The following is a 21,770-nucleotide window of genomic DNA, read 5'->3' on the forward strand; positions in this document are numbered from 1 at the left end:
TAAGATACTGTTAATAATCCCACACACAGGGCCATATGCCTACTATGCTCTGTAGGAATGACTTCCCAAAGATGAAGTCTTCATGTTAATACTCCCAAGAAGCACTTTCTCCCAACTAGAAGTACACATGCCATTCATGCATAACATCATGCATGCTATTGGAATCTACTGTGGATGTTTGCTGATATGCCACCTTTCAGTTTATGGGGAGCTACTAATGAACAGCTGGTCACCCATCCCAAGCCAACTATCTTACATACCACCACAAACTAACATTTAAGTCCATGTTGTTGGCAACCTTCAGTCTCGAAAGACTATGATATCGCACTCTGAAAGGTGGTTCTGAAACAGCGTCTAGTGTGGCTGAAAAGGCCAATTCAGGAGTGACAATCCCTTCCACACTGGGAGCAAGTGCAGTCTGTCCCTGGTCTGTCTCCCTGGCTATGGGCCTTGCTTCTTTGCCTCAGACTGTTGGCCAAGTGTCTCTTCAAACTGGGAAAGGCCATGCTGCACAGCCTGCCTCCAAGCAGGCTGCTCAGAGGCCAGGGTTTCCCACTTGTTGAGGTCCACTCCTAAGGCCTTCAGATCCCTCTTGCAGATGTCCTTGTATCGCAGCTGTGGTCTACCTGTAGGGCGCTTTCCTTGCACGAGTTCTCCATAGAGGAGATCCTTTGGGATCCGGCCATCATCCATTCTCACGACATGACCGAGCCAACGCAGGCGTCTCTGTTTCAGCAGTGCATACACGCTAGGGATTCCAGCACGTTCCAGGACTGTGTTGTTTGGAACTTTGTCCTGCCAAGTGTGCAGACTGTCAAGCACAGTATGCTGCAACCACTTCATCTCATCTGCCTGCTAGGGGCTACCACAAAAAAACTGCAATCACAACTCATCTTGGGAATGGAACCTTCAAGAACGTGCATAGAACTGAACAATTTATAAGGTGTTTCTACACATCATCAGCAAGTTACTGTGAGGTTTTAAATATCTTAGTAACTGGATTAAATATACCTAGAGATCACCTCTTTCTTTATGTCCTGGGAGGCTAAAGATCTCCTCTGTGCCCTTTTGAGAATTCATAAAATGCTACATATATATGAGGGTAGATAGGAAGGCATTCTAACCTACTGGGGACCTGGCTGAACACTGTTCAAAAGCACCCTCAGAACTCTTTGTAGGTCAACTTTCAGCAGTGCATACATGTGTGCTGCCTAATTAAAATGAATCCAAAAGAATAACATTCACCTCCAGAAGTTGAAATTAGACAAAATGCAATATATAGAATACGCTGTATAGAGTAGAAATGAATGAATAATTGTTTTGCAAAATGTGCAAGTCCCATATGCATTTGGGGCAAACTGTCAAAAAAACTGGATTAGACTCAAAGAAAGGAACTGAGGGAAAATGTCAGAAAAATATTTGGGCATATTTTGCATAACTGCCAATTCAGAAAACTATTTTCAATCATATTGATAAGAGCTACTAAAACAGGGGTTCTAAAGCGAATACTATTCTGGTTGCCTGCAACAAATGAATCTCAAACAGCCAGGCAGGGAAGAAGTTTCTTTTAAGTCATGAATTATCTAGTAACTAGATAATAGGCTAGTAACTTTTGTGTTCTTAAGTGCTGTTAGATGTCTGAGCACTTGGAATGTTAAACAACATTCCATGACACTTTAGCATCTGAGCCAATGCTTATAGAGGGTTCTTGTCAAACCACCAAGGCCAAAATTCTTATAGCCAAGAGCAATATAGATTTCAAAGATAGCAGCCTCAGGTTCTTTGGATGACTTTCCGATCTGAGGGGGCAAACAATGTACGATATTATTCTGTCAATCCACATATTCTATGCTTTATCTTGACACCTCCTTTGTCTCTACAATGACAGAAAGTATTCTAAAGGATGGCTCAAAGATGGCTTTGACTTTACAGACAGCTACATAAATCCAGACATCCAAAACATTACTAAAAAGCTAGTTACTGAATTTGTTAAGAAAAGTGCCAAAATTCCAAAAGAACCCTACCATTTTTCTTTGTTCTCAATTTAAGATCAAAGTCTGAAGAACAAAATTCCATAGACATGCTTCTCAACACAGTTCCTGTTTATTTGATTTAAGACAGCTGAGTGATTAGTATATTTTAATGTTCAGTTCTCTGTTAAGTCTAAAGGCTATGCATATTTAAAATATTCTTACATTTTATACAACTAAGACTGAAGCAGAAATATAGTTCCAAATAAACTTGAAAGTATATTTTGCTGTCTTTAATGCTGATTATACATTAAAATATTTTGCCTAACCCTGTCCTTCCATGTACGTGTGTAACCTCATGCTTTAGTGTCATTAAGGGGAAGTACAACATTCTCCTATAGCAGGTTGCTTCATGGCTTATTCATTCAAATGGAATACAAAATTAAGCAGAGACTATTGTCAGCCCTGAAACTAACCTCCAAAAGCCTTGCAAATATCACATGGCCTACTTACATCTAACTGTTGTTGGCATCCTTCAGTCTCAGAAACCTACGGTATCGCGCTCTGTTCTGAAACAGAGTGCCCTCTCCAGTGTGCGAAGCCTTTTTGGGACAGGGAGCCATTTAGTTATTTGATTTTTCTCTGTAAACTGCTTTGTGAACTTTTAGTTGAAAAGCAGTATATAAATACTGTTAATAATATTAATAACGTAGATATGGAGGAAAGACTGTTTCCCATGCAGCAAATCCCCCCTTTCCACATCGCTGAAATGGTCCAATGGAAAGGCAAAGGCCAATACGGTTGGTTCCAGCGGCATCGCAGGAGTTGCCAGAACGTGACTGTGTTCAGCCATGAACCACCTCAGGGACTCCAGCTCTGGATTTTGCCTTGAGGTTGACTCCTGAAGCCTTTTCCATAACTGGATGTAGCCACAAGGCAGTGGAGGTTTGGGATCAGAGTTTTCCTCCTCTCAGATGAGCTGCCTTCCCAGGCTATCGAGTCCCATCCCTGCACATGCCCGATCTCGTCTGATCTCGGAAGCTAAGCAGGATCAGGCCTGGTTAGTACTTGGATGGGAGACCGCCAGGGAATACCAGGTGCTGTAGGCTTATACCATAGTCTTTCGAGACTGAAGGTTGCCAACCATATTATGTTACACCTAACTACTTCCCACATATTTCATTGCAATTTCTACTATCAACAAATAACACCTTATCAACACAGGACACAAACTTTATGAAGACAGAGAAAATTCCTTAACAGCCATTCTAATTTAATTTTTTCTAATGCTAAAGCTTCTCCCAACAGACTGACTTCCAGAAGCCATAAATTAAACTAGTACTGAGTAGTTTTATATGATACACTCCCTATTGGCCTGCAAGTCAGTATTACTGCAATACTAGGTCTTGGTAAACTACAGGTTAATATTATGTTTAAGTATCGTTATCCATATGCAACTCCTGGAATATGTTGAGGTTAATTTGAAATCATCAATTCTGAAGCCAATGAACTTGTGTACGAGTATTTTAATTTGCAAATCTAAGTTCCAACTTCAGCAAATCTGTTGTAGAAGACAAATGTGAACCATTTCATTCAGTTATGGCTAGGGGCAGTCTAAAATGATTTGTCAAGGATCTTCAAGAATTTCGGTGTTATTCTAAAAAAGGCTGAAAACAGTGTTAGGCGTTCTTAAAGTATTTTTAGAATCAAGTGTAATCACATAGGTGACACTGTGACATAGCTACAGGCATAATATACACACACCCTGAAAAAACACAAATACATAGCCAACTATTTGAATTAGGCTTACAGAAGTCGTTTAAGATTTGCGTGCTACTTGAATGAATAACTACAATGAACCTAATGCTGCCAAACACAAAGAAGAACCATTAAAACATTGAGCAGATAGCAACTTAAATCAACAGAATTGAAGGTAGCATTGAATTGCTATAGGAACAAAAACCTAGTTTTAAACTGCAGGGGGGAAAAGACATCAACAACCATGGTGATAGGGGTGATAAGGTGATACTATGGTGATAGGGGTGCCTTCTGGACCAAGGTACCACCGCCTATTCACAAGTAAATGCACAGTGCAGCTCAGTCTCACTTTCCACAGGGCTCCATGCATTTGCCGTGGGTGGATCCATGAATACAGGAGGACGACCCCCCAGCCTCTGGAAGATCCAAGGGAGCAGAGCTCCCCCTGCTTCCAGAGGCTGGGGGGTCGTCCTCCTGTATTCATGGATTCACATATCTGCAGGGAGGTGTGCGCGTGGAACGGAACCCCCATAGCATACAAGGGTATTCGTTAATTGGGCAGGATATTGTGTTTTATGTTTTTATAAGTCCAATTTCAGTATTTCATGATATTTCCTTTTTACCATTTTAGACTGCCCCTAGTTATAGCTGATGCAGGAAAAAGCAACTATGAACTCTCCTCAATAGTATTCTTTTGAGATTTATTTTAACACACATTACATTTTACCAACTAGGCAAATTTCACATAGCTCGTGAAGCCTGTGAATGCATGAATGGTTAGGTGCAGATGTCATTCAGATGTGCCATGAGACTGAAGAAAATACTGTATCGGGTTTTTTCACACCTCAGATTCAAGTGTGTTTTACTACAAGGATTAGAAAAAAGGCTTACACCATGTTTCTTCAAGCATAAAGTATTATTTAGAAAGATATTCTTTCAGAAAACTTTCAAGCACAAAAAATACAAATATTTCCTCATGTTCTTGATAAAAACAGCTTTTTTATCAAGATAAAAGGAATTTTTCCAAGGGTGAGCGTTGCTCAGCGACATTCTGACCAGCGTTGCCCACATATGTAACAGCCACCGCTGATCCCTATTCACCCCCCCAGCCTCGGAAGCCAAGGGTAGCCATACTTCCCTAACCTCTGGAGGCTTTCCTGATGCCTCCACGAGGCTCAGACTGGCAGTTTGGGTCAAAATCACATGACCTAGTTTCCCAGGAAACCAGAAGTTGCATCCTTTTGCCCAAAACTGGCATTCTGAGCCTTGCAGAGGTAGTGCATGGATGCGTGCTGCCTATGTGTGGCTCAGAAAAGCTTCCAGAGGCAAGGGGAGCATGGCTCCCCTCACCTTCACAGGCTTTGCATAATGTCAAGCCTCACTTGGCGATGGGGGTGCCGGTCTACATACATCGCAAAGCAACGCACAACTGTATTTCAAAGTAAAATTTAAACTGTGAAAAAGTACTGTAAATTCCTTGCTCTTTACAGCCACTATGAAAAGCACTTACGGCAGAAGCATCTTCTCAGCGGTAGCACTTACAACAATGGATAAAAACTGAAGTCTAACTAGAAATGTAAATAAAATTCACTGCCTACAAAGTCCAAGACAGCAGCTCTGGCTATAAACTGTGTGAATGATTCACTGGCTTCCAGACTACAAATAGAGTCTTCACAGTTTGAAATTAGTACTCTAATAAATGACAACCTCTCCCAAGTCCCAAAGCCCTGGCACCTCAGTTCAGTGGCACCCACATCAACTGACAACACACAACAGCATTTTTACACCACAAAAATCCTTTCTGTATGGCACTACTCAGTGGGATGGGGAAGACAGACTATTCAGTATTTGCTTAGTACCCACACCAGCCATTTTAAACCACTGTGCTGTGGCACACTGGTGTGCCATGAATGGTCCCCAGGTGTGCCGTGAGAATTTGGGAGAGGGTCATTTATTAGTAGGGCCAATGGAGGATGTGAGCCCCCACTGACAGCATGGTGTGCCTTGTCAGTTGTTAAGAAACTGATGGTATGCTTTGACCATTTTAGTGCCTTGTCAGTGTGCCGTGAAATGAAGAAGGTTGAAAATCACTGATCTACGCAATACTTTAATTATGAAAATAAACACACACATTTTTTGTTTCAAGACCTCTGTCTCTGAACTTCTATTTTGTTGCAGCTTCTGACATATATGAGTGGCAATTTTTGTTGGCATCCTTCAGTCTCAGAAGACTATGGTGTCGCGCTCTGAATGAAGGTTCTGGAACAGAGTGTCCTCTCCAGTGCGTGAAGCCTGGGTAAAGTAGATAAGGAAGATAGACTGTTTCCCAAACAAATCCCCCCTCTCCACGTCGCTGAAATGGTCCAATGGAAAGGCAAAGGCCAATACGGTTGGTTCCAGCGGAGTCGCAGGAGTTGCCAGAACGTGACTGTGTTCAGCCATGAACCGCCTCAGGGACTCCGGCTCCGGATTTTGCCTCAAGGTTGACTCTTGAAGCCTTTTCCATAACTAGATGTAGCCACAAGGCAGTGGAGGTTTGGGATCAGAGTTTTCCTTCTCTCAGATGAGCTGCCTTCCCAGGCTAACGAGTCCCAACTACCCAGTGGCTGTTTAGTCGCCTCTTATGACAAGTACAGCCAAACTGAGGGCCTATTCTCATCCCCAGCCCCCAGGGGCTGAGTGGCAATTAAATGCACATCTAACATTAATGCATAACCCTCTTGGCTACACTGCAGTCCAAGAACTATGGTGGAACGTCATTTAGTACAGGAGTGCTCAAAACCCGGATCAGGGACCATTTGCAACCCTCAGGGACCCTCAAACCGGCCCACGGAGAGCCCCCAGTCTCCAATGAGCCTCCAGCCCACTGGAGACTTGTTTGTAACTGCATTCAGTGCGAGGGCCAACTGCTCAACCTCTTGTGCGAGCTGCAGGTTCCCTCCGCTGCTTGCTGTTTCACGTCTGTGAAGCAGCAGTGGCAGCAAAGGAAAGGCCGGCCTTGCTTTGCACAAGGCCTTTTACAGATTTTGAGCTATCATGAGACCATCATTCATTCATGTAAGTTCCATCTCTAACATATTCATTTATTCAAATATATTCAAATTTTAAACGTAAATTAATTCTTTTCTTCCTGGCTCCTGACACAGTGTCAGAAAGAAGATATGGCCCTCCTGTCAAAAAGTTTGGACACCCCGATTTAGTAAATTGCTTCGAGCATTTGAAATGCTGTAACAATGAATGTTTTTAATTAGCAGAGTGAAGGAGACAACATGTACGAAGGATGCACAGAACACCACATTACAATATTGGTTCTTTTCACACTGTTTTCCAGGTTACCCAGTTTGCACTAAAAACCATTTACATTGTGCAAGTAGGAAGGTTCCTTCAAGACCCACTTCTAAATCAATTAGGTTAATTAATCTAAATCTAAGATCCTGCTGTCACTCATTGCCTACATTGTCACAGAACAAATAAAAACCAATCCAGGACAGAACTATCAAAAGCATATAAGGCAGAGGCCAATAATGACTTCTGAATCTCATTACACCCAGGATCCCAAATGGGGCTTACTGAGGGGGTGACAGTCATTGACACTGTCTAGTACAGGGGTCTCAAACATAAGGCCCGAGGGCCGGACACGGCCCCCGGAAGCTTTTTTATCCGGCCCTCAGGCTCTCCGCTGCTGAGGTGTAACAGCTGAAATGGCAGCCCACATGAAAATTGGGCTTTCCCAAATCTTGAAATATGACCAAGATTTGCGTACTTTCTCTTCTGTCATTTGCAGTTAATGAGTTTCTGTATGAGAACAGGGTCTGATTTCTGGCCATTAGCTGCTTAATAATGTCACTTTCTACTTAATGACAACACTTCCGGCCCTCAGCTGGAGCCCTGAATGCTAACTTCGGCCCTCTGTAGGAAACGAGTTTGACACTCCTGGTCTAGTATCTAGTATGCATTCTACCCAATAAATTAGCATTCCACTGCATTTACTTGCTGACAAAAACATTTCCATTAGTACAGTGGGCCCTCTTTATCCATGGGTTCATCACCCATGGATCTAACTCAGCATGGGTGCCAGTCTGCGCTGGAGGGCCTCATTTGACCTCCCAGACATGACTGGAAGATGCTTTCGGTTGTGTCCTGAGAGGTCCGTTTAGGACTTTCTGCAGATCCTAAACAGAACTCCCGAGGAAACTGGTATCTGTGGGTGATCCTGAAACAGAACCCCCACAGATACCACAGATACCAAGTGCCCAAGTGTAATTTTCTCATCAAGTCACTAACTGTTAGTTGTATAGGATCTTTGCCTGGTATCACACACTCTTTCATACATTAGGTTCCTCTTCTAAATAAAGGTTTTACTGAATACAACCATATCAATATGTAGATGCTTTGCCTAGAGAATTATGCCCACTTTCAGTTAATTAGCTCCCCTTCTTTCCCCCAAAATAACCCTAGTCCTGCCTCGCAGCACTGCTGGACCCCACCACCAGGGTAGCTCTCCTGTTTAACCTGCAGAGGTCCTCCTTCCTCCCTCTCCTGCCAGCAGCTCCTCCCACCACTATAGCAGCACTTTGGTCCTCAGCAAGCCTTGGGCGTAGAAGCCAAACACCAATCTCAGTGTCTCCAGCAGTCTCCAAAGTCCATTCATACATCAGTCCATCAGCAGTTCCAGTAGTCTATCAGCCATCAGTTCCTTCCTCAAGCTTTTCTGCTTCTACTACCCACACCCAACTCTCCTTTCATCAGGTGCTTTTATGGCTGAGGGCCCTATTGCCTTCAAGTGGTTCCAGCTGAACAGCACACTCCCTTGCTGAATGCCCAGGCCTTAACCCTTAAAGAAGCCACTGCTGACACCACATCCTATCTCCTCAAGGTATCTTGCGCATTACCATTACAGTAGATCAAATTAATATTAAACCTATATTTTTATAATATATAGTGTAGTTTCTCCATTTCTGGGAATGTACCTCAGGTAAGGCAATTTGTGGCGTTAACTATAATGCAATTTTTGAAGTATTCTGTCTACATTCATGTAACACATAGAAAACATGTTGCTATAATGAAGTAATTGGGTGCAAAACCAGTATGAAAGATTCACATTCACAGCTTTTGCAGCCTTCCTTTCCAGCAGGCATTTCACATTAGATATGTACATGAATATTTCTATAATCTCACAAGACATTTCCGCTCAGTGCAATCTACAATGTCCTACAGCTATTTTTAAAATGCAGAACTCCTTCGGGTTATAAAAACAATTCATCTTATGGGTTGGAACATCTTGACCAGGGTGATTTGTATATTTTCAGCACCAAATACCACATCAGAGACAAATGCCTGAGGGCAGCTGCTAATCTGCAGAGGTTTGGTGAATAAATGTAATTTGCATCACTTCTTTTAATCAGGTAACTGCCAAACTACAGGTATTAGTCACACTCAGTTATTTTGCATATTATTTCAAAATTATATGCTCCAACACAAAAATCTTGAGTCTGTCCTGGAAAACTTCTTGATATTTAAACTTTGAAATTCTTAAAGTTAAAATACAACCAATTTTAATTTCTTCTTCTCCAGATATGAGATTCTGCAGTATTTTTACCAGCCAATTTTTAATCAAGTCTCCCCAAGACAATGAATTAAGAACTTCTTCATAATTTGCTTGACACCCACATTGGTGTAAGTATTTATAGTCAATCAGTAAACATGAATTATTTCGTGGAAATGTGCTTCGTAACACCCAGACAAGTCTATCACCCCTTTCCTCCAGTTAGGTTGGGGCAGAATGTATACACAGTTATCCAGGTTTATTCTCACACCCTGTGAAGCAAATCAGGCTGAGACACACTGACTTGCCCAATGCTAGGTATCTTTACTTAGAAATAAGTCTCACTGTACTCAGTGGGACTCCCAAGTGCACAAAACTGCAGCTTTAGTGAGCACCATCACTAAGCAGGGATTTGAACATAGGTTCCCCAGTTCGTCCAACATACTAACATTCAGTTGGCTACAGCTCCCTGGCACATGTTCCCAAACATTTAAGGATATCTTTCCCTTTCATACTTTACATGCTTATCTCAAGTGGTAAAATCCATTCTCACAAACTTGAAGCAGCTCCAAAAACTACATTAAAACAAAATTTGGGTGCCAGACTCCACGATCCTATAGGACAGCACCAAGTGGAACCACTGTAACCACTGCAACTATATGTTGCCCACTTCAAATTTAACTGCCATAAGTTTCTATCACATTTCCCCGCACCTATCTATCATATGTTTAAGAAGTCATTTGTTCACTTTAGAAATTCATTTCCAGTGTTATGGAGACTTAACTGTATGTATTTGTACTAGACTTTTAGTTCCCTTTGTTTGGCCTAGAGTCTGACCTTGAAATGGCCCATGTCTTGTTGACCACAATGCTCAATTTTGCTAAGCTTCTCTTTAAAGGGCTTTCTATACAAGAAAGTTGATGGCCCAACAACCTAGTTAGTGCCTGTGTGGACTACGTATCCAAGAATATGCCCCAGAATAGACTGCAACAGAAGTAGCATGGCTTACATTTAAAAGTGCAAGTACATTTACACAGTGTATTACAAGTACTATTCAAGTATTTCATAATAGACAGATAAAGAAAGAGTTCATGAAAAGTAGAACCTTTATGTCATTGTGCATGCATTATTAGGGTTACTTTTAGGATAGCAGATACAGTAGAAACCCGTTTTGTGGTTTTCAAGTGATCCTGACTATATTCAATTTGCACTTTAGACCTTACCCTTGGGACCTGCTCGACTCCATTCATGTTTCCAGATCCTACCATTCCTACTATTTCACCTTAAGTGGGCAGGCTCTCTAGTGTGAAACTTGCTTCCTTCAGTTAATAAATAGTTTCCCACACGCTTTTAGAGATCTACTGTAAAATATTCCTTTAGCACATTGTTCTTTTTTTCTTAAAAATGTACTTTAATTTGTTATTAGTTTATGTAAGCACCAAGAGTACTAAATGTATTTTGTTTTGTAAAGCTTGCCAAGCTCCAGGTGGCAGCTGGGGGTGCCCTAATTATTATATTACTTCCAGCTCCAGAACCATAGTTTGCCTCAGTCACTGAATAGCAAATCAAGTCACCATTTATGAAAACCAAACAGCAGCTTTATTGTAAGCGTTTAAATGTGACTTCACCTACAATTAGAAGAGCTCCATGAGTAGTCCTGTAAGATTCTGTAACCCTGAAGGACAACTGTGGAATCAGTAAACCTCCAAATGTCTTTTCTTCAGTTTAATAATCTATCCCTGTCAATTCTCTTCCCCACAGATTTAGTGCATTCTTCACTGGTGAGTCTGACTTGCTGCCACTTTTTGCTATCTTGAGAGGGCACTTTATTTGGGGCTTTCTATACCACCTTCCCTAGGTACTTAAGCACTGGCACTCAAAGCAGTTTACAACATCAAAGATAAAAACATACATCATAAAAACATATATAATTGGTTTATTTTCTCTGTAAACCACTTCGTGAACTTTTTCCATTGAAAAGCAGTATATTATTAATACTAATACTAAAAACAGTATTTTAAAACACAATAGCATAAAAACAGCAGCTAAAATATAAATGCATGAGACTAACAGCAAACAAAAACTCCCGCAGTTCACCCCTATATCTCCAACTATCACATCACTCACCACCAAAAGCCATTTGAAACAAAAACTCTTCAGGTCCCATCAGAAAGTCTCCAAGGAAGAGGACTAATAGTAATTCACCCGGGAGGGAGTTCCACATTTGTGGGAAGTATCACTGAGAAGACTCTTGCTCTTGCTGCTGCCCCCCTTACTTCAGCCAAGGGGGACACACTAAGAAGGACTCCCTCTAACAATTTTAGGGGACAATTTGTCTATATGGTAGAAGGTGGGCCTTCAGATACTCTGGTTCCAAACAGTTAATGGCTTTACAGAATCAACAAATTGCATGGATGGCACTCAGCAGACAACTGTAGCAGAGAAAAAAATCATCTTCACTGGCCCTAAATCATCTTCTTAGGCCCTAAAATGGGCTCCAGTTCATGTAAGGTTGGATCAATTGTGAGTCTTCCTCCACCAGTGGCTTCACTACAGTTTGCGTTACCCAATGTGGGAGGCCACCATGCCACCTTCATGATGGACCTCCTCCCATGCAGTGGGTGGGGCAACAAACTGGGTGGTGAGCATGGTGATGTACCAACACCCCACTCCCACTGGCTTTTTTGCTATAGCTTTTGATAGAACACAGATATTTCAACACAGTTTGTTTCATTGCATTCTGCTGTAAGTTACAAATTGAATGGTATATAATATGATGGTATTATTCCTACAAATCATGATTTTAGCAATTTTGGTCACTAGTGGTATCACCGCCGCCCCAGGGTGTCACCTTATTGGTTCCATGCTGTGTCATAACAACAACTCACTGGCTCTTCTAACACTCAGTCTCATTAGTTTATTTGGAAAGAAGGAAATGTATTTTTTTTTTGTTACGTAGGACAATTGCATTTTTGTTTTCTGGTTTTTTGGCCATAACTTTTGATAGAATTGAGATATTTCAATCCGATTTTTTCATTGCATTCAGTTGTAAAGTATGCATCAAATGGTATATAACATGATGGTATTATTCCTACAAATCGTGATTTTGGTCACTAGTTGGGTCACCCCTCCCTGTGCATGTCACCCACTCTCCCTATGCCCCCCTAGCAACACCACTATCCTCCATTGTTCTGGGTGTCTACCCTTTTGCTGCACTTTGGGGATGAGAAAAGTAGATTATCATGATAGAGCTTAGCAATAGCATTTGCTTAGTCCTGTTACCATACTACTGGTTGCACCACTGCTCCATCTTGCACCTTGGGGTAACATGAGATACACTGAACTGCGGAGGAAGAGCCCACACTGCAATTCCTCCCTACACAAGTGTTAATACTCCAAAAGGTAGGACAACAGAGGATCCACAGCATGGGCTTCTTATCACTACCATGCTGCTAGGACAACATAACATATTAAAACCAGTAGCAGTCACAATTTTGGAACTGGTGATCTGTCATCCAATATCCAAAGATTTAAGAAAACTCATTGTTTATTGTTTTTCTACTTCTACTGAAAATTTGTATGTCTCTCCGGGAGCCCTGTGGACTGAAAGCAGACTAAAAAGGCTTAAAATGGGTAATAAAATGAAGATAGATTCAACAGTAATTTTTAGCTTAGCATGGTCTTACAAGCAATATATCAGTTATGACTTGCCTGACCAATTGTAATTCAAGTTGCACATCCTCTAGGTTAGTGGTTACTAGGTTGTATTGAAGAACACTATTAAGATAGGTTTGTTCTTCTCAAGCAGACTCTTTTCTGACCCTGAAAGGCTTCTGCATCAAACAGGACAGCTATATTTATGGACACACTATGCTACAAAGCTACATGCACACTTGGGGGACCGGGGAAGAAACTGAAAACACAGCAGTGATTTCTTTGGAGAGGAATCTTCCTCTCCATGTGTCTGGACTACTCATGATGCAAGCCGCTGAAATTTTATTAATTTTGTTACATGATCAATGCATGTGGCACCTCACAGAGTTTCTTGGGCAAAAATAGGTTCTGAGATGGCAGATGAATGGGCAAGCCAATTATGGTTCAGCTACAATTTGCCTTTTGTCAGCTAGCCATGAGCTGGCATTTGACCAGTTTAAAACACACATACACACAGAGTCAGGAATTGGTCATGTATGAATTTATCAAAACAGTAACATATAAAGTTACGTTCTTTACAAAAAGTCTCCCCCAGAAAGCACTGTGCCAGTCATCAGCAGGCCACTGTGCCACAACAAATGTAACAGATTCTATGCTATTTCCAGTTCCTGGGCACTTGTGACTTGTTATCACTATCTGCAGGTTTACTTCATGCTTTCTCCTAAATCCCATGTGCCTGCTCAATAAGAACTCTGGCCCCTCAATTTGGAAGGAGTGAAGAAGCCATTTTAACTTCTACAACTGACTCTGAAGTTTTGGTATAACAGAACCATGGTTCTGCCCATCCCTAGTTCAGATGTATATGTGAACTAAAAATAGTTGTTTTACTCTCTGATGCATTAAAACCATCTGAAGATGACACTTCCCCGACACAAGGCACTCTTATAGGCCAGTTCTAAACACCTTGATTTGGAAAGCCTATTGATTTCTACAGGGCTTATTTCCAAATAAATGTGTAAGATTGCAGCCTTGACATAATCTATGAAATGCCCTAAATTGTATCTTGTTTTCAGCACATTGCAATAAACCTGAACACTCATGGGAGTACATCCATCTGAATGCAACATCACTTTGGCTAGGCCAGAGACCATGACCCAGAGATCATAGAGCTCTTTTCACAGTTCTAACCAGTCAGTAGTCACACCAGGTCAAACACAATTTTTGAAATGGCATTATTAAGCAGTTTTCCCTTGTCTACCTTTACAAAGAAATTGTGTTACACAACGCCCATGATTGACAGCTGTTGTCAGTTACAACTAGCTTCATTTACTTTTTGGCAACACTTCAATTCTTCAGCACCTCACCTTCCCTAGTTTTCACTCTTGACACAGCCCACCTCACTTGAGAGCAAATTCCAACATTTGAATCAACCTCTCACTTTCTTTTTTTAGACTACTGAGCAACTCCTGAAGCATATCACTTCTGTGAGGACTGAACTAGACACAAGAAACCTTCCAAGCCAAAAAAAATGGCAACAGGAGCAATTCACCTCAGGAGGTGAAAGATCAGACTTTTCTCAAAAACAGGCTGAAACGAACCACACACAGATTGCTCCTTCACAGCATAATCTTAAGGACATTTACTGAGAAGCAAATTCCACTTGTTCCAAGAAAATGTGTATTCCCAGTGTGTAAGTCTTTCACCTCCCAGGGTCTCAAAGAGAATACACAAAATCACACCTTTTTATTTCAAACCATGACGATTTTTACTCAGGAAGCACTATCCCCACCACATACAGATTAATAACTGCTATGGAATAACTCCAGTGGTTCCCAACCTTTAAGAGATCATGGACCACTGAGGCAAAAACTGGACCTGACGTGGTCCGCATGCAACCATTCACCCCTGCACACAAAAAATACACTCACATTTGAAATACAGGGAGCCCTCATTATCCACAGAGGTTCCATTCCCAGAACCCTCACAAATAAGGAAAACAGTGGTTATTTGAAACCTACAGTTTTCACCCTCCGCCCTGAACCCAAAAGGAGCTCAGCTCCAGTCAGTCCAGAGGCTCTTCTGAAGCCTGCAGAGGCTGTTTGCATCCACTCACAGGCTTCAGAATGAAGCCCAAACCCGTTTAAAGGCAACTTCTGGTTTTTGCCTAGAACCAGAAGTTGATTTACATGATTCTGGGCCTCATTATGAACCCACAGAGGCTAACAGCAAATGCAAGCAGCCTCTGCAGGCTTCAGAACAGCCTCCAGAGGTGAGAGATCACTGTGTACCAAACTCATGGATAACACTGGCTGCCTGTAATTAGAAATGAGTTATTAGAGATTATTTATAGAGATTAATTATGCTGTGGATAAAAAAATATTCCTTTTATCTGTTCTGACTTACCACCAGTCAATGGATGTCCCCTAGTTCTGGTGTTAGGCGAGAGAAACAAACTTCCTTCTTGTCAATTCCATGAATAATTTTATATGTCTCAATCATATTCTCCTCTCCAGGCTCCTTATTTCTAGACTAAAAAGCCCCAAATGTTGCAGTCATTCTTTATAATGGAGGTGCCCCAGCCCACTAAACACTTTGGTTGCTCTCTTCTGTACCTTTTCCTGTTCCACTGTATCCTTTATGAGATGTGGCAACCAGAACTAGACACAATACTCCAGATGTAGCCTTATCATTGTTCTGCACCATTGGCATAATAATATTGGCCATCTTCTTCTCAATTTTTTTTAATGATCTCGAGCATAGAATTGGCCTTCTTCATTGCCACCGCACACTGGGCTGACACTTCCATTGAGCTGTCCATCAGCACCCCAAGATCTCCTCTCTGTTCCATCACAGACAGTTCAGAACCCAATAGCATAAATGTGAAACTATGATTTCTTGCCCTAGTGTGCATTGCTTTATAACTACTTACACTGAAGTGCATCTGCCATTGTGCTGTTCATTTGCCCAAGTTTGAAGAGATCTTTCACAATTTAGAAGGGTTACTCAACCTTGGGCTATAGATTATGATGGGGGTTTGAATGCATGACTCCTCACCTATTAAAAACATCACTACAGAAAGCATACCAGAAGAAGGCTAAGCTGAACCCTTCTTTTCCTAAACATCAGTTCTGGGGACACTCAATGGATTGACAAAAATCAGTAGATACCAAATCAGTGGCAAAACAGCTTTAACACATTTCTGCCCAGCCTGATGTGTACAGGTGTACACATTAGATCCCTGTTGCATACATGCAACTTTGGGCAGAAATAGCTTAAAGACCCACTTCCATGTTTCTTGCTCAATACCAATGCATTCTGGGGTGACAACAGAGGAGCAAGAAACCTAGTAGTGGATCTTTAAAGCTATCTTTAACCCGGGGAAGCTTGCAACCTGTGCAGTTTTAACAGCATGAAGGTAGGAAATGGGATTTGGGCACTTTTTCTTTGTTACAAGGCATTTAAAGGTAGACCCTGATTATCAGTGGTGAGTCAAATCAGTGGATGCCAAATCAGCAGATAATGAGACATGACCTGTGTGTGTGTGTGTATAAAGACAGGAGGAAAGAGAGGGGAGTACTTGTACAACACACACCCCACTGTCTCCCACAACCTGAAATGGTACAATGAGGATTTAGTACTTGATCATCATGCTAACATTTTATCAACTAAGTATTAAATACAAGAAAGCGAACGGAAAAAGCCTGTATCTGAGTGTGTGAGTCAAGCCTGTGTGTGAATGTGCGAGTCAAGCGAGTGTGAGTGTGTCAAGCCTGTGTGTGAGTGTGCGAGTCAAGCCTGTGTGAGTCAAGCGAGTGTGTGAGCGAAGCCCGTGTGTGTGCGAGAGAGTGAGGGGGCCAAGCACTCTCCAATGAGCAAGCACTTGCCAAGCCAGCCCAGACAGAGGCTTCCCTGAGCTTGCAGAAGCTGCCCTCCAAAGCATCAACGCCCCTTCCCTGTGAAGCCCTCCATACAGGCCCTCCTCCCCTCCCCCTTCCCAGCCATCTCCCTCCCCGTCTCTCCCCCCCAGCCAGCCAGCCAGCCAGCCAGCCTTCCTTCCTGGCGAGACCCACTCCCACTCCCCCCCGGCCACAGCCTGCCCTGCCCTGCCCTGCCCCTCGCGCAGCCCAGGCCGGCGGCTGAAGCCCCCCAGGCAGCTCCCAACGGCCAGCGCTCACCTTCTGTATCCGCTTCAGCGCCATGGGGAGCGGGGGATGCGGCGGCTGCGAAGGGGGAGAGACGCCGGGTGGCTGCTCAGGAGGGCCAGGCTCTCGCCGGGCGTGCGGAGGCTGAGGCCGGGGCCGAGACGCCTCTCCGCTCCCGATCGATGGGTCTTTTGTTTCCGCTTCTACTTATAGACGAGCGCCCCGCGCCCCCTCCGCGTCCCAGATGCATTCCGGGGCTTGTAGTCTCCGGCCGGGCGGAGTGGGGACGCGGCGCCCCCTGCAGGCCGCCTTGGGACCGGCAGGCCATGGCCGCCCGTTGGTGCCCGCGGAACTGTGGCGCTGTGACGAAACGGGGGCTGGTTTCCGGTGAGTAGGGAGCACCGCGGCCCTCAGTCTCTTCTGAGGAAGGCAAAGAGCACCTCCAGCGATGGCTCCGAGGCCGCAGTTCTCGCCACACTTACCTGGGAGTAAGCCCCTTGAGTAGAATGGGACTTGCTTCTCAGTAGACATGCGGAGGATTGGTCTCTGAGGCTGCAGTCCTCGCCACACTTACCTGGGAGTAAGCCCCTTGAGTAGAATGGGACTTGCTTCTCAGTAGACATGCGGAGGATTGGTCTCTGAGGCTGCAGTCCTCGCCACACTTACCTGGGAGTAAGCCCCTTGAGTAGAATGGGACTTGCTTCTCAGTAGACATGCGGAGGATTGGTCTCTGAGGCTGCAGTCCTCGCCACACTTACCTGGGAGTAAGCCCCTTGAGTAGAATGGGACTTGCTTCTCAGTAGACATGCGGAGGATTGGGCTCTAACTGCGCAATCCTATGCACATCTCTGTAGAACTGAGCCCACCAGTTCAGTGAAGATTTACCCACAGTTAAGTGTGTATAGCAAGGATTTTCAACCTCTTTCAATCTCATGGCACACTGAAAAGGCACTAAAATGGTCAAGGCACACCATTTTTTGTCAATTGACAAAACATCAGTTTTTTGTCAATTGACAAGGTGCACTATACTGCCAGCTGGGGGCTCACATCCCCCACTGGCCTTACAAACAAATAACCTTCTCCTAAACTCCTATTCAAGGCACACCATTCACGGTTCACCAATGTGCCATAGCACAATGGTTGAAAATCAATGGGGTACAGGATTGCAGCGTGGGATTCTTTTTCTGTAGGACTGACATGAGGTGAGAGGAAAAATCAATTTGCATTTCACAGCACAAAATGAGAATTTTACATCTAGTGAAAGAAGGGAAATGTGATTTTAACATGAGGTGACCATGAGTAGTTGGTAAGTCCTAAAGCATAGTCCTGAACAGTTTCAAAGGTGGAGCAGCATCTGAAAGAGAAACACACAAATTGGGTTGCCAACAACCTCCTACTAGCTTTGTGCCATTGCAATGTTACTTGACAGCTAGGTAATAGGTGCCAGTGAAGTCTGGCTGCACTGGTTTGTTCAGTGTTTGTCATGAACTTTGCAGAGCTGACTCCCAGAAAAGCATGCATAGGATTGCAGCCTAGGTCTGCAAAAAGCAGCTGAATTTACACTGGACCCTGCATGCAGGCATGCTGTAGGCTTCCCTTGGGGTCTGCACAGTGTCTTTGTGGGACAGATGCCTGTGTGCAAGTAGAGAAACAAGGAACAGGCAACCAGTAATGCATGTTTTCTGGATCATTACCAAACATACCTGGTGTTTGTGGGGAAGAGTGGTGCTCCCAAAATGTAGAAGCAGTGGTGCCCTGTTGGAGGTGACAGCACAGTACCCAAGGCATTACCTTTCCCCCTGGATAAATGTTCTGCTGACACACTATGATAAACTGCAGTTCTGCCCCATGCAATCCTGAAAAACAAAAGAGTTCCACGTGAACATTTGGCCAGCAGTATGAAGGGTTGGAGTATGGCATTCACCAAGGGAGAGGGGACACTTCCTGCAATAAGCTGTTGCAAAAGGAGAGGATGGTTAGGCCACACAGGGCGCAATCCTAATGCACTTTCCAGCATCGACATAAGGGCAATGCAACTCTGAGGTAAGGGAAGAAACATTCCCTTACTTTGAGGAGGCTTCTGTGAGTGCCACCCAACTGCAGCACACATCCCATTGGCACAGCTATGCCAGTGCTGGAAAGTTGGTTAGGATTTGGACCACAGTTTATAGCAAAGACACTTTTGACCATACTGAAGCATCAGTATCAGTAGTGGGGGAGACATGAGAAAGATATGCAGCCTCACAGCATTAATGCATGGGAGTCCCTCCCATCCCTTGCTTACCTGCAGGCATGTATTTTTCTTGCTTCCCCTATTGGGGTGGTGAAGTGGAGGTTCCACCTGAGCATTTGTCTGTGGAGTCCTAGGAAGAAGTACCTGCAATAACAATTCTGAGGTTAATAAAGGATCTTGCCATGTATGCTATGGGGGCCAAGATGTTTGCATAAAGTACTCCCTTTGTGCACCAAGTGCCCTTTCTCCATAGTCCCTTTCACCAAAGTTCCTCCTTTTGTGCCCTACATGTGGATGAAAAGAGACCAGCAAGTTATGCCTCATGGTGTGCCCCCTATCAGCTGAGATATAGGTCACATTTGTTTTTTGGCTACAAAATAGCTGGAAGTGTAGTCACTAGCATGCTTCTAGCATACTAGAAACATGATACATTAAAAAAAACCCAGAAGGAAAATAATGTTGAACGTATTTCAGGGTGTTTTCTTAACATTTCATCATTACCTGATAGTTATTAAAGTTATTTTAAAGTTATTAACTTCTGTATAATGCTTTTAAACTCTTGAGGGTGGATGGCTCCTTCAGTCCAAGTCTGAAAACCCTGCTCCACAGCCTCCCCTATTTTCTGTTCAAGATGGCTGCGTCAAGTTGTTTCTTTAGAGCAGAGCAAGAGGGTTACATTACTAAAAGAAGGCAGCCATGTTTTCTAGCCCCAAGCTTGCAGGAGAGATAGCTAGCATGGTGAACCTGCTAGAAGGTCAAAAATGACTGTGGGCCCAATACTATCCAACTTTCCAGCCCTGGTGTAGCCATGCCAATGGAGTTTGCACTGCATCCTATGGTGGGAGGGTAATTATGGAGGCCTCCACAAGGTAAGGGAACATTTATTCCCATGCCTAGGGGCTGCATTGCAGCTGCACTGGGGCTGGAATGTTGGATAGGATTGGGCCCTGTGACCCTAGCAGGCTGGAAAAAGGGGAGGAAAAAACCCAACTCTTTAGTGCCGGAAGCTGAAAAACAAACGCTGCCCCTTACCTGTCCTCTCCAGCCTACCACTCCCAATGGGTGTACCAATCCTTTTTCAACTGGCTGAAAGCAATTCGGAGGAGATCACAGCAGTGGAAGCCTCCTTCTCCTTCTAGCACTGATGGAAGGAGAAGGATAAAGAAAAAGTTGCAAATGCCCTATATCACTTCTCCCTGCCTACTTGGAGCTTATGAAGCATCAAGGAGGCAGCAACAGGGTGATTTGGAACCTGTCCAACCATCCACCCCTTCCCTGTACAGTACTTACAAAGATAGCTGCTTGTGGCCTCCCCACTCCACCCCTCTTCTATTTGCAATGAGCATGAGCAGGGGAGGCTAGGTTCTAAGCATCCCCTGTGCCCATTCATTTCAAACAGAAGAAGTGCAGACTGAGGAGGCAGCAGTACAAGTGTTTTGTAAGTAAAGAGAAGGAGGATGGAACCCTCTTGTTGATCTGCCATCTGTGCATTGGAGGGGTGCATACAGGCATGTGCAAGCAGGGATGGCAGTGAGTAGCCTATTGAGAGCCCAATCCTATGCATGTCCACTCAGAAATAAGTGCCATTATAGTCAATGGGGTTTACTCCCAGCATAGTGTAGATAGGATTGTAGCCTTACGGCCCAATCCTATCCAATTTTCCAGCCCTGGTGCAACTGCAATGCAGCCCCAGGGTAAGGGAACAAATGTTCCCAAACCTTAAGGAGGCCTCTGTGTCTGCATCCCCAACACAGGAAGCAGTGCATACCCTATAGGCACAGCAGCACCATCCACCCCTTCTGCACTGGAATATTGGATAGGATTGGGCCCTTAGGCAGCCTGGAGACATGCATCGCCCTGCCTATAATACTGCAAGATCTTTAGCCTACACAGTGATGTATTAGATGAATCCAGACTTCACTTACACCTACTGTTCTGCTGTCTATCAGATATCTGGCAAAGGTGCAGGAGCCCTGCTTAGATAGGGTGGTTGGTAATCCCACTTGTGAGTTTCTATTTTAGATGCTGTTCTATTTCTGGTACTGTTCAATGAAAGCTTGAACTCCATCACAGTTGGTGCTATTTTGTGACCAAGTCTTTGAATAAAGGGAACTCTTCAACACCCTCATCCACTAGCTGTTTCTTTCCTTTGGGCTCCTGAGTGGGATGGGGGACAGGCTCCCCCAGATCATGAGAAGTGGCGCTTCTGCAGCTATTATGAATAAGATAGTCAGTTGGAGGAAAGATGGCACAATAATGACTACACTTGTCAATGAGTAGACTGATGAAAAAGGCAACTTGTGTGACATGCAAGCCAGATTGGCCCATGCCCTGTTCCCACTGTTGGGTCACATGCTGGATTCCCAGCATGCCTGCTTGTAAATCTGTCAAGAGTGAACCTGTGGCCATCCAAGCATTCGATCTGTAATTGTGTTAGCATTTCTTTTGCAGATTTTTTGATCAAGGGT

General features: G+C 43.7%; 1 protein-coding gene and 1 pseudogene across 3 annotated transcripts in view; one reads left to right on the forward strand and one right to left on the reverse strand.

Moving 5' to 3' along the window:
- Positions 1 to 17,312, reverse strand: part of UBE2D1 (ubiquitin conjugating enzyme E2 D1) — a 34,805-nt gene extending 17,493 nt beyond the window's left edge. For all 3 annotated transcript variants that reach the window (XR_010794080.1, XM_066619734.1, XM_066619735.1), the window contains exon 1: positions 17,103 to 17,312. Coding sequence is in view for 2 of the 3 variants with exons in the window: in XM_066619734.1 (XP_066475831.1) it covers positions 17,103 to 17,126 (24 nt within the window). In the remaining variant the exon portion in view is untranslated. The remainder of the gene's footprint in view (positions 1 to 17,102) is intronic.
- LOC136646507 (5S ribosomal RNA) lies at positions 2,961 to 3,079 on the forward strand (annotated as a pseudogene).
- Positions 17,313 to 21,770: the final 4,458 nt, after the last annotated feature.

The sequence above is a fragment of the Tiliqua scincoides genome, chromosome 3 (assembly GCF_035046505.1).
Source record: "Tiliqua scincoides isolate rTilSci1 chromosome 3, rTilSci1.hap2, whole genome shotgun sequence".
In the NCBI taxonomy this organism is placed as follows: domain Eukaryota; kingdom Metazoa; phylum Chordata; class Lepidosauria; order Squamata; family Scincidae; genus Tiliqua; species Tiliqua scincoides.